This window comes from Fringilla coelebs (assembly GCF_963513975.1).
Source record: "Fringilla coelebs genome assembly, chromosome: 28".
In the NCBI taxonomy this organism is placed as follows: domain Eukaryota; kingdom Metazoa; phylum Chordata; class Aves; order Passeriformes; family Fringillidae; genus Fringilla; species Fringilla coelebs.
In genome coordinates this window covers 172,765-184,997 of record NC_140054.1, presented here as the reverse complement: position 1 = coordinate 184,997, position 12,233 = coordinate 172,765, and the positions used below count along the sequence as shown (strand labels likewise).

The 12,233-nt window shown below is 45.4% G+C and overlaps 1 protein-coding gene across 14 annotated transcripts in view; it reads right to left on the bottom strand.

Annotated features, from left to right (window-relative positions):
• Nucleotides 1-12,233, bottom strand: part of EPB41 (erythrocyte membrane protein band 4.1) — a 75,918-nt gene that overhangs the window by 22,164 nt on the left and 41,521 nt on the right. For 5 of the 14 annotated variants that reach the window (XM_084222458.1, XM_084222452.1, XM_084222460.1 and 2 more), the window contains exons 12-18: nt 11,619-11,735; nt 10,236-10,364; nt 7,269-7,474; nt 5,449-5,505; nt 5,288-5,332; nt 4,477-4,539; nt 1,344-1,523 (exon numbers count right to left, since the gene is read on the bottom strand). In XM_084222458.1, the coding sequence (XP_084078584.1) occupies nt 1,344-1,523; nt 4,477-4,539; nt 5,288-5,332; nt 5,449-5,505; nt 7,269-7,474; nt 10,236-10,364; nt 11,619-11,735 (797 nt within the window). The remainder of the gene's footprint in view (nt 1-1,343; nt 1,524-4,476; nt 4,540-5,287; nt 5,333-5,448; nt 5,506-7,268; nt 7,475-10,235; nt 10,365-11,618; nt 11,736-12,233) is intronic. The other 9 variants (XM_084222459.1, XM_084222462.1, XM_084222464.1 and 6 more) reach the window with 8 other exon arrangements.

Sequence of the window (12,233 nt, the reverse complement as noted above, 5' to 3'; positions counted from 1 at the left end):
CAGCCACAGAGGGTAAAGCCTATCCATGTGTTAAACAGGGTAATCCCAGTGACAGTTTGCCCACAAAAGCAGTGGCTGCCCCTGGATCCCCAGAAGTGTCCAAGGTCAAGCTGGATGGGGTTTGGAGGAACCTGGGACAAGCAGAAGGTGCCCCTGCCCATGGCAAGGGTGGGACTGGTGGGACTGGAGGGACTTAACGTTCCCTTCCAATCGAAACCATTCTGAGATTTTGTAACAATCAACCCTGAGTAAGTTCATTTTGGGGACCTCATTTTTCTAGTAGGCAAAAAAAAAACCCTTTAGCTGTCCTGGCTTTACTCCAAGCTTTGAGGAGCCTGTAGTAAACTTGGTGTTAAACCCCTTGTACATGTTACAATTACCCTCCATCCACTGAAAGATTATTTCCTGATTAGTAAGTATCAGCCTGGCTTGAACATGTTCATCTGAACTAGTTCATCTGCAGGGCTGTGGGAAGGAAGGGGAAAAACTGGGCTTTCAACCAAGAGAGTCTTCAATTGCCACCACTTGCAGTCAGGATGCAATTTTTCTGTTGCAATAAAAAATTGCATTTACCACTTAAAAGACTTATTACCACAGGCACTAACTACAGTTTTACTCACAGACTCCAAATCTGAGCCAGTTGCCCCCAGTATGACACAGAGCTGTCTGTTAGCCAAGAAGAAACCAGCTGGTGACTGGTTTTTCCTTGAAAAATTACCTTTTTAAGGAAATTAGCAGAGAAACTGTGAGTGTATGTGGTTACTAACACACAGTTCCTGGAAGAAGGGAGATTCTCATCATGTTTGAACAGCCCTGCTGTGGCCACCCGAGGAGTCTTCTCAAAGCCTCCACAGCAGATCAGCACCTGGAGTTCCTAATGCAAGTCTAAACCCAATGACATACCAGATTAACAGGAGAATAAAGTGATTTTGGAAAAATCATCCCATGCCAGTGCTTCTCCACTGGGTTTTCTGCAATGTTATCTCTGAAGTAAGAATTTAGGTCTTTGGATATTGGGTTTGTCAGGGCTTTTTCCACATTTTGGGGAGATCCAGGAATGACCCAGCCCCCAAACCAGCCATGGGAAGTGCTCTCTAGCATCTGACATTGACAGCAACACTAGTAAAAGTAGCATCAATACCAGTTAAGGAATTCTTACACGCTTCTCTACCAAAAAATCACATTTTTACGATACTATGGCTAAAGCTTCGATTCTCTCAGAGAACATTCTACATGTTACAAGTCAATAATAACTATTAAAACTGAAAATAAGCAGAAGCTAAGGGGAGCTGAATCCCCCAGTGCAATGCTGCCCTTGGAACACCCCGTGCCGAGGTACTCACTCCATCCGCTCCCGTGGGAATCTGCCCGTTGACGTTGAGGCTGCGGAAAGGGGAGTGGGTGGACAAACGTTTGTCCCACTCACTCGGCCGAGGCTCTGGGACGGACTCCATGAAGTTCTTCTTCAGCTCGCTGATGTTGGCATGGTGCTTCTTTATTTCTTCCTGGGTCTTATCTAGATCCTATCAGCAAAAGGACAGGATAAGTGAAGGGACACAGAGAGAGCCAGGACTGCCCAAGCTGTGCTTAGCAAAGCTGCACTCAGCAGAGCTACTGCCAACTTCCCAAACTGTGCTCACACTACCAACACACAAAGGGAGCATCCTCTCTCCTCCTCTTTGATTAATTGGGATAAACTGCAACCCCAGAACAGGGTCTTGTCCAGCAGCAGGACATGCCAGTGGTTCCTCTCAAGCTACACCAAACCAGGTGACAGCTGAGCTGGAATATCATGGATTTTCCCCAAATACAATTTTTAAAGCTGCCAGATTACGTTTCTTTGGGTTATTTAATTTAACATCTTTAAATTTTGCGGGTTTGCTTTCTTTACCCTCTGCTAGCCTGAGTATTTCCAGGTATTCATACAATTGATGATAAAGAAAATGTTTTCTAAATTTTATTTACTCGCTTCATACCTGTTTCTCTTCTTTCCTAGCAGAAATTATCTTTGTTTCCAGAATATCCCCATTACCATTTTTTCCCCTCCCTCTCATCTCATCCCTCCAGGAGCTATCATAGGCAGTTTTAGACTTCAGAAACAAAGATGAGTTAATGTTTTTTGGAAAAAAATCAAACTGAAAATTTATTTTATGTTGGATCAATCAAGAAACTCCTGCTAAAATTTTTCATCTGGAAAAAGTCAGATTTTTACTGTGTGATGCCAGTTTACAGCATAAACACACATACTTCAAGGCAAGTCAACTTGTTAAAAACAGTTCTTCCTTGCAAGCAAACCAGAGGCTATAGAAAAGAAAGCTTTTGCAGAAGGCAAACAACTTTTCAGGATGGGGCCAAAAGGCAGCAAGAAAAGGGGAAATCAAGGTCAGTAAAAGCATCACCAGGAAATTTCACTCTTTTTGTGCTTTTAGGTGTTACCCAGCCCATCGATTTTGATGGACAGCAAATAGACAGGACAGCAAATGCATCCCTAAAGGAGGGCCCTCCCAAAAATCTCAATTCCTGCAGCTCACCAAGGACATACCACCCTCCCTCCAGAGGGCTAAACCCCAAATGCCTCTTTAACAATATTTACGTTTTTTGGCACAGTTCTGGGGGGAAAATAAATTTTGGCTTCTATCCTAGATGAAAGTATAAGGCAAGTGCCTGTTAGGTAGGAAAAAAAAAGTAGAAATGATTCTGCTGTGGACTGTGGGGTAAATCCCTGCCTGGTCCAAGAACCCTACAGCTGCTCCTGGCTCAGAGAAGAGAGAAGGACCACCTTGGCTTTCCAGCACTGTGCAGGAGCAGGGCCTGGGAGGGCTGGCAGAGGAGCCAAAGCCACGAGGAGCTATGTGGAGCCGGGTCTGGGAAGCACCTTGAGGAACCAGCTTGCTCAGTGTCACCCTTTTCCTCCCGTTTCACCCTTTCTGCAGGAAGCTGGTGCATGTGGAGTGTTAAAAGCCTTTCAGTAAAATCACCAGGCAGCTTCAGGAGGGTGAAGTATCTGATCTGCCAAGCGCATGGATTAAAAAAATAAAGGGAATAAAGGGGGTGAGGTGCTGGGTCAGCCCGATTGTAGGGGAGGGCTGGAGCATCTCCAACAGAACTGTGGGAAGGGGAGTGGAGACAGAAAGGGCTTGGAGTTAAGTATTGCATTGATGGGAAAAAAGAGGTTAGAAGCAATGACAAAGCTCTGTTTGGGGTTGGGGAATTGGAGCTGTTTGAACTGGGTGAAAAAGCAACAGGCGTGGTCTTCAGGGTGCTCTGGTGGCAGCCGAACTCTGCCCATCATGTGCAGACCCTTCACTTGTCACTCAAGGCTCTGTGTTGTAGCAGTCAAAAAAAACCCCAAAAACCAACAGCAAAAAACAACAGACCCCAGGAAACCCACACAGAAGCTGCAATACTTTGAACATTCTGATGAGAAGGCAGTTAGTACACTCCACTTTCAAGACATATCACCAGGGAAACCCTACGAGCTGCTGGTGCTGCAAGTTTGAGTAGAAACACATAACACAGGACCAGAGTATCAGAAGCCACAAAACATCTCCCGTATCAGAGTGTATAAAAGAAAAGAAAATATATGATTGGCATGGTCAGTTCTGAGACTGAGCTTCAGTGAAAACAAGTGGAAGGGGCTCCCAAATCCAAAGGGAGGAGCTGTAATGTGGAAGGATGAGCCACCCGTGACCACTGAGCCTCTCTATCAGATCTAGAGGGACCTGGTACTGAGGCAGGATGGGGCCCAGGGGTGATGAGGTGCTGCAAGGCCAAAAACGGCTGGGAAGAGGATGAAAAAGCTGCAAACACCACTGCAGCATCCAAAAAGATTCCTTCTGCCTGAAGCAACATGGTCATTGTGGTGGCCTGGACACCACAGGGGTGAGAATTTCACAAAATCCTGGAATGGTTTGAGTTGGAAGGGAAATTAAAGCCTATCCCATTCTCCCCCTGCACTGGGCAGGGACACCTTCCCCTATGCCAGCTTGCTCCAAACCTTGTCCAACCTGGCCTTGGGACACTTCTGGGGATCCAGGGGCAACCACAGCTGCTCTGGGCAATCTGCTCCAACTTCACCAGCAGCTTATCCTGAATTTTATATTTTCACAGACTGGCTTTTCCCCCAGGAAAATAATTTGTTTCAAGCAATGAAAAAGTGGTCAGTGAGCCCAGCACTACAATCCATGACCCCCTGAGCAGCCAGCAGGTCCCAGAGCAGATCTGAGCACTGCCAATCATGTATTTTGGGGAGGTATGAGAGAATGAAAGTCAGAAGAGGAAGAAGGAAGAAGGCCTGCACATCATCATGTTTACTGTCACCATGCAGAAGCATAAGTAAAAAAGAAAATGAAATCAAAAGGTCTTTCATGCAAGAGCATGCAAAAACAAGGGCAGCAGCAGAAGAGAAAGAAGTTCAGCGCAGATGCAGAAGGTTTAGCAAATGCAACTCAAAAAAAGCTTCAAGTTCATACAAACCTCCAACATTAAATTGCTATGCCTGATATAAATGTTTTCACCATCTAGCCTCTTTGATCTCTTCTGTGAAAATGAAAGGGGGAAACAAAACAAAACAAAAAAAAGCACAAAAAATTAAAACGTTGGTCTTGTGGGATTGATAAATCGGCAAATTAAAAAGTTAACTCAGCGTTGGGAGTGCAGCGCTGTGGCAGCATGTGGTGGGAATTCCTGCTGGGAATGAGGGTCTGGCTCATGGAGAATGGGAGATGCAATGAGTCCTTTAAAGAGACAGCTCCCAGGGGGCCTTGGCTCTGGCCACAAAGAGACAATTGCTGGGTTTCTGTGGAAGCCTCGCACAGTCACCACAGCACGTTCCTGAGAGACGCAGGCACACCCCTGAGCTCGAGGCTGCACTGCCTGGGGGGACTTTTACCAGGTGTGCCAACGTGCACAGCAACTGCACCTTTACCACGTGCCCATCCTGGATGCTTCCCTATTACTTAATCAACAGCAAAGAAGCTTTCTCCTGAGTTTTGTTTTGCATTTCTTGCAATGCAGGCTACATTTAGTTTCTAACTAAATTTGTTACAGAGAAGAAATTTCATAAACCAAACCACATGTGTTTCTTTTGAACATTCAGCATGCATAATTTCAGCAATGAGGTTGTCTATGGGACAAAAAGCTATTAATTCTCAAATCAAGTATTTGATAGTTTAAAGAAAACCAACACCCCAACCCAAAGCCCATGAAGAAATTGGAGCACTGTCTTTTTAAACATATGCATGAATGATATGTCAAATTTGGCTGGTGAAAGGGTAAAATGGCTAACCTTCCTCATTCTTATCAGCTCTTCCTCTTTTTCTGCAGGCTGCTGCTGTTGGGCAGTGATAAAAAAAAAAAAAAAAAAAAAAGAGTTATTGGTTCATTTAACTACGTTGAACCTTGGGAAAAAAAAATGTGAGCAACCTGAACTGAATTATTAGCACAAACCTGGGGCTGGGCACCATTCGTGGTGGGGACTGTGACCTCAGTGTGTGTTTTCCTCACCTATTTTTAAGAAATAAATTGGTAAAAACATTTCTTGTTAGTAGATTTGTTTCAAGAAACCATTTAGTTTCAAACACAGCTGCATAAAGTTGGTTTTGAAGTGCTGGGGGAACATGCAAAAACCAACATGCAGCCCTGGGCAGGGGTTAATGACACAGCAGCTCCCCAGCACTTTGTTAGTCAGCAGTATGTTAAATAATTCCTCCAGCTTGAGAATTATTTGTATTTGAAACCAGTGCTCTCCAGTGCTTCTGAAGAAGGGGTTCCCACTTGCAGTCGGCTGGTCAGGCAATGTTTTCAAATGGCATTTGCAGCTGGATCTCCCAGAGAAAATCCAAACAAAGCAACATGCTCAAATTAACAGAGACCTTCTCAAAACCAGAAATTCTGGGTTGCACGCAGGTATTATGTTGGAAGAGGCAGTAAGAAGAGGCATACCCACAAAACCAAGCCTAACATCACAAATTAGGTTCTTTCCTGTCCAGAGAGCCAAGATTGTCTTAACACTCTAAGGGAAGTATTTTAGGGAAACTAGATTGCCACGTACTCTGAAGGCAAAAGCATCAGTGGGTGTTAAAAGAAGTGATGCAGCTTCATTGGAGAAACAGTAAATTTAGTACGTTCAAATCCAAATTTTCCTCCCACATCTATGTTTAAAGGGGGAAAAAAATCTAATGTTCAAGCATTTAGGAAAAAACCTGTAATAAGTAAGATGGGATAAGTAAAATTTCCTTGTTCTCAGTGTAACATGAGGGAGGAGGGGGAGCAGCTGGGCAGGAACAGCAGGGCGGGATCTCTGCGCTCTGATTCCCACCCTACAGTGCCAACCTGAAGCTCCTTTCAGCAGTTTCATTTAAAAATTACTGCTCATGCAGGCTAGGGAATTTTTTTAAAGCAACTGCCCTTTCTTCACCCCCATCTCCAAACCTTAATGAGTAGGAATCTTCCCTGGAGATGCTCACACAAGACCCACTGTGTGATATGTTTAGAATTATGTGGCTCCAGCAATGCTGAGAACAGCTAAATTTTGGAGTTATGTGGAAACTGTGTCTCAAGGCAAACACTTCCACTGCACCACTGCAAGGTTTCAATAAGTCAGTAATATCTGCTAATATTAAGGACACTGTAATATCAGCAATAATTTTGCACATTATTTCAACTTCTTAGAACAGCACACATGTATCAACCCCACCCAGCAAAGAACTCAGACATTTGTAGAAAGATCAAATAATGGTTAAAAGTAGTGAATTTAAGCAAAAAACTCCCCAAGGTCTCACCAGTGCCATTTTCAACTAAAGTTTTAGTTTCTGCAGCACTGTATTACCAGCTCTCGCAGCAAAAGCCTATCAAGGTGAAAAACATTTCGGCACTGGGCTGCAGACCAGATCCATTACCACTGATTTCACTGGAATTCCCTCCTGCTGTCATACCAGGAATCAGGGGGCACAGCCCGGCCATGGGTGAGCTCTGAACTCTAGTTCCATGATCACATACAACTCTTGCCAGTGTTTTTAACCATCTGTCAGCAGGCTGCACTTGCTTTGACTACGAACACCAATACCCGACTGCCCTGGAGCTCCTTCTTCCACCCAATGTCAGAGCTCGGATGTCCCTGGCACCCAGAGCCCTGTGCCTGCTCCCACCCAGCACTGAGGGAAGAGGGATAAATCCCTCATTTCCCAGGACAGAGCTGCTGCTTTGGGGTGACTTTTTTGAGCGATGCTCCAGCCCAGCTCTTCCCAAGAGACTCCGCTCTGACCTACCTTTGAGGCATCCACTGGCTCCTTGGGTTTCTCTAGTGGAAATTCTTCATGTCTCGCATCAGATTTTGCTGTTTCCTTCCCTACTTTAGATGAGGCCACGTCCTTCACATAGGACTTAGCTGGGGCTGGCTCTGCAGGGTGGCTCTGAGCGATGGCTGGGGCTGAGGTAGGCCGGGGACTCCGCTCTGGGGTTATCACAGCCACTGCTGAGGATGGGGTACAGACAGGGACAAGGTTCAGAGCAGGTAACTTTTCAAAGGATTGTGCAAAGTCTTTCCAAATTACAGTGCTGTCATTTAAAAAGAAAGGGAGAAGGAGGAAGATGAAAAAAAAGGGAAAAGAAATAAAGATGTTGAGCAAAGCAGCTTGTGCATTTAGTACAGGAGAGTTGAGATTATTTTCCTTATGGTTTAAAATCAAATCAAATAAAACCCCATACCAGATGGTTTACAAAAAGCAAGCTTGCACTCTGCAGAGAAGCCACACCAGAAAGATAAATCTATTTTTGACATTGTGCCATGAATTTCTGGGTCCTTTACACACAACTGACACGGACTCCATTCCAATGCAACTAGAAAAGACACAGCATGAGGAGTTCTGTACTCATGGGCATCTCCTCACACAGAAACAGATGGCTTCTGGAAGAAAAACACAGGCTTTTGTTCCCCCCCCCAAAAAAAAATCGACAAGCATTGCTCCAGCAAACTTAGCAACTTCCCGGTGGGTTTCAAGGCAGGCTGGGGCTGTGTGTCCGAGCTGGATATCTTCAAGGCAGCACAGTGGGAAGATACCCAGCACCTCCAGGCCAGTGACAGTGTAGAAATGAACAGCATGCTGCCAAAAGTCATCTTTTCAGAGGACGACAGTTGTGAATACAAGCACTAGGTCCACACAAAATCAACTGCCTACTTCAATTTCAGATTTGCCTGACGCCAAGGAAATAGTCAAGCCAAAGCTGTGTGACAAAGCAAGCCCAAATTAATTTCCTGTGTGCACCTAGGTATATAATAAACGATTTGGTTCTCCTGATGTTGGTTTTTAGGGATGTTTCACTAAAAAGATACCCTGTCACATAAAAGAATATCTTTGACATGATCTCACATTCCCAAAATCACAGTTTGCAGCAGGACTACACTGTGTATCATATTCCAGCGAACAAGAGGTCACTCATGTCCAGCCAGTCACTCAGAGAAAATTTGCTGTTAAAATAAAAATTGTAATTTCAAGCAACTCCTTAGTAAGAATTCCTGTTATACTGAAAAGGTAACAACATCTCATCTGTATCTTAATAAAACATAGAGAGAATAAGGTGTCCATGTGGCCAAAAATGTACAAGGTGGAGGCAAAAAAGGAATTTTTTTAAATTTCTGAATTTCCAGAGATTGGAATGACACTTTCAAGACAAACTCCTAGACACCACATCCTGTTGTAAACAATCTTAAAACCCACCCCACCACTGCCAGCTCCACTCTCTCCCTGTTCCTTGGCACAGCAGTTCATTTCTGTGACCCAGACACTGTGTTATCCTCTTCAAAGGACAATCGGTGCTGTGTCCCAGTGTATTCATGTCACGGAAGCAGCGACAGCTGCTGGGAAGGTTGTGCAGAGGTGAGATGGCAGGGACGGCTGGGATGATGAGGATGCTGGGAGTGCAAAGCTGTCATGGCGGTGGTACCTGACTCCTTCGGCTCTAGTTCTCTCACCACCATCATTTTCTCTTCCTCCTCCTCTTCAATTGGGCTTATCTCAATACTGCCAAGATCACGTTTGGCTAAAAAAGTTATGGATGTGTTAAAATGCCACCTTAAAGAGGAAGCAGCAAAGGAAATATTGCCACCAGTAAATCCGCAGGGTCAGCTCTCTTGCTGCTCTCCCAGAGTAGCAAGATGTGCAGGAAAAATGGTAACAGACACCAAGCTTCTCCTGTGCCATCCAACAATGAGTTCTGGGCTGCCAGAACTGTATTTTAGCTACATTTTCATGATTAACTGCCTTTGACTATTTTAACACATTATTTAAACACAGTAAAAAGCACTGAGATATAAAACATAGGTTGGAACTGGATGATTTTTAAGGTCCCTTGCAACCCAAACCATTGCAGAATTCTATGACTGATCACCATCACCATGGCCATCACCTCACTGACAGTCCCTACTGGGAGCAGAAAAGCCAGGATGAGGCAAAGTACAGGAGGTGGATGAGAAGGGGCAGCTACAGGAGGAGAGACTTAGATGTGCTCAGGTCTGACACCAGCTGATGTCTGATCTGCTGCCACACATTCCATGGAATACAGAATCACGGAATCTGCTGAGGTGGAAAACACCCAGAGGGATCATCGAGTCCAATTCCTGGTCCTGTACAGAACATCTCAACAATCCCACCCCATGCCTGCAAGCATTGTCCAAATGTTCCTGGAGCTCTGGCAGCCTTGGGGCCGTGACTGTTCACCAGTGGTTTTCATAGCAACCACGGAAACATGGGATGTCCCCAGTTACCTCCCTCTACGGCTTCAATCTCCTTTTCCTGCAATAAATAATCAACTCTGCTTTTAATTATGATTAATATGAATCTGTCTGCAGCAGTGATGTTGCTCTGACATCCTTCTCCAACTAGGCAAGCTCCCTAGTGAAGAAATAAAGGGGAATATAGGTGACCCCCAACAGTCCCAGATCTCATAACCTGATTTCCAGGCACTGTACGGTCCTGCAGCTCAGGGGAACAAGCCTCACAAGAAGGGACAGCATGGGAGGTGCTTTAAGAACTGCACACTCAATTCCACACACAGCCAGGGCATGGCACCCCCTCGCTGCACCCAGAGCACACCTGAAAAGCAGCACACAGCAAAGCCAGGAGTGATTTTAGTGCCAACAAACACCACCACAAACAGTGTAACCTCTGTCCTGCATCACTTCACCCCAGCAGCATCAGCACAGGAGCCACTGCCACCAAACACCACTGCAGCTGTACCTGACCGCGGCTGCACCAGCTCCACTGACTTTGGCTTGACAACAGGAACCTTAACGACCTCTACCTTCTCCTCCTCCTCTTCCTCCTCTGCAATGGGTTTCATGTCAAAAGTTTCAAGAGTGTGTTTGGCTAGAAAGAGGTTTGCAGGTGTTAATGGGGGTTGGGGACCCACACAAACGTACGATGGTCACCACAGCAAGGAGTGAGGAGATCCTTCTTAGTAGCTGGGAACAGCAAGGAGGTTTGCAGGCAGCTCAGTAGTCATTTTCCATCATGGAATTGTGTGTCAGTGCTTTTAGTGCTGTCAGACCCAACAGTGTATTGGAGGAGAGGAGGAAAGAACACAAAAATAAGCTTTATGGGCTCCTTGCCCAGGAAAGGAGACATGGGACACACGAACAGTTCTCGAGCGTGGAACTAGGAAGGACTCTGCTTGCAAAGTCTGGAGGAAGGCAGGTGCTGGCTGTCAAAATCCAGGAAAAACACATCCAGACAAAAAAGCTATCTAAAACCTAGCAATTTTAATTAAATGTACTTGAGTGATCAACTTCAAATCTACCCTGGTGTCTGAAATTCCCCACCTTGTGCTTTTACAGCATCCAGCTTTTCCCACCAGGAGATGCTGATTAGTGAGGACTCAAGGAATGCCCATGGAGAGGAAGTGTGCCACACTTCATGAAAACTTCATCTAGATACTAGAAAAGCAGTCATGCAGTCAAAAGCAGTAAAGCAGTCAAAAAATTCTGGCTGGTAGGAGGATACCCAAAGTATTTGCATGTGAATTATCTCCAGCCCTAACATACCAAAGGTGGTCACTATCCAAGTGATGAAGACTGCAAATATTTGCAACACTGCTGCTATGATTCACTTATGAGTATTCAAACATGCTGTTGTAGCTACACACCTCTTAAGAACATTCATATTTATTAATACTACCTATTCTAACAGAAATATAAGCTCCACAGAGCAAAATGGGTAGCATTTCTCAAACACCAAAAAAACCCAACCCAATGGCAAGGACATTCTGGGATGAAGAATTTCAGAAGCTTCACGATAAGTTTCAAGATCAAGACTTGAAAACTTAAAAGTTTTCTAATCCATATATACAAAAGTACCCGCATTTAACAAGAGAGTTCTCAAATGCCAGCACATCCTAATCTTTTCCCCACCTCCCCACAAGAATTGCAGTCTAATAAGGTGCAAGGTGGAAATTTAGGGAGTCCTCCAGAGCTGGGCTGTATCTCCTCTCACTGGGAAACTCTTCTTGCAAAGAAATGAAGAGAGAAAGCCACCAATTTGGTGAAAATTGGAAATTGTCAGGAACAAGCATGTAGAGGATAGGAAAGGCACTGCAGAGAGTTTTAGCCACCACCACAGCTATACCTGGCTTCTCTCGGATCTGATCCGCAGGTTTTGGTTCAGGGACCTCAACCACCACCACCTCCTTCTGCTTCTCTTCCTCTATGGTTCTGAACTCAACCTTTTGAGTCGCACATTTAGCTGAAGAAACGGGGCACATGTTAACGACTGCCGGCATGGCAAAGGCGCAGATGTCAAGGGGGCAGGAGTGTCACATTCCCAGGCTGCTCTTCTCCCAGCTCTGACACCCAGGTGTAGCACTGAAGCTGCGATTTCTCTACTCATCTGGGATCATAACGGCATGGTCAATGGGCAACCAGCAGCACTGGTTCCCTCGCTGCTGTGCACTGTGCCTGAGGAATCTCTCATGCCCAGACTGCAGGGAAGCTGGAATTTGGCTTTGCTGCCTTATGGAGGTTGAACCATCCCTTCCCTCCAGCTCCGTAACACAAAATCCAGGCTCAGGATGGCATTGAGCCCAGAAGCAGGGACAGCCTGGCTGCTGCTGGCCATGGGGTGCTGAGCAGCTGCAGAACAAAGTTGAAGGATCAAAGCAACACAGTCCCTGCTCCATCAGGCAGGTGTCCATGGTGCACAGGGATGCTCCTCTTTCTCTGGATATTAATATGTGATATAGAT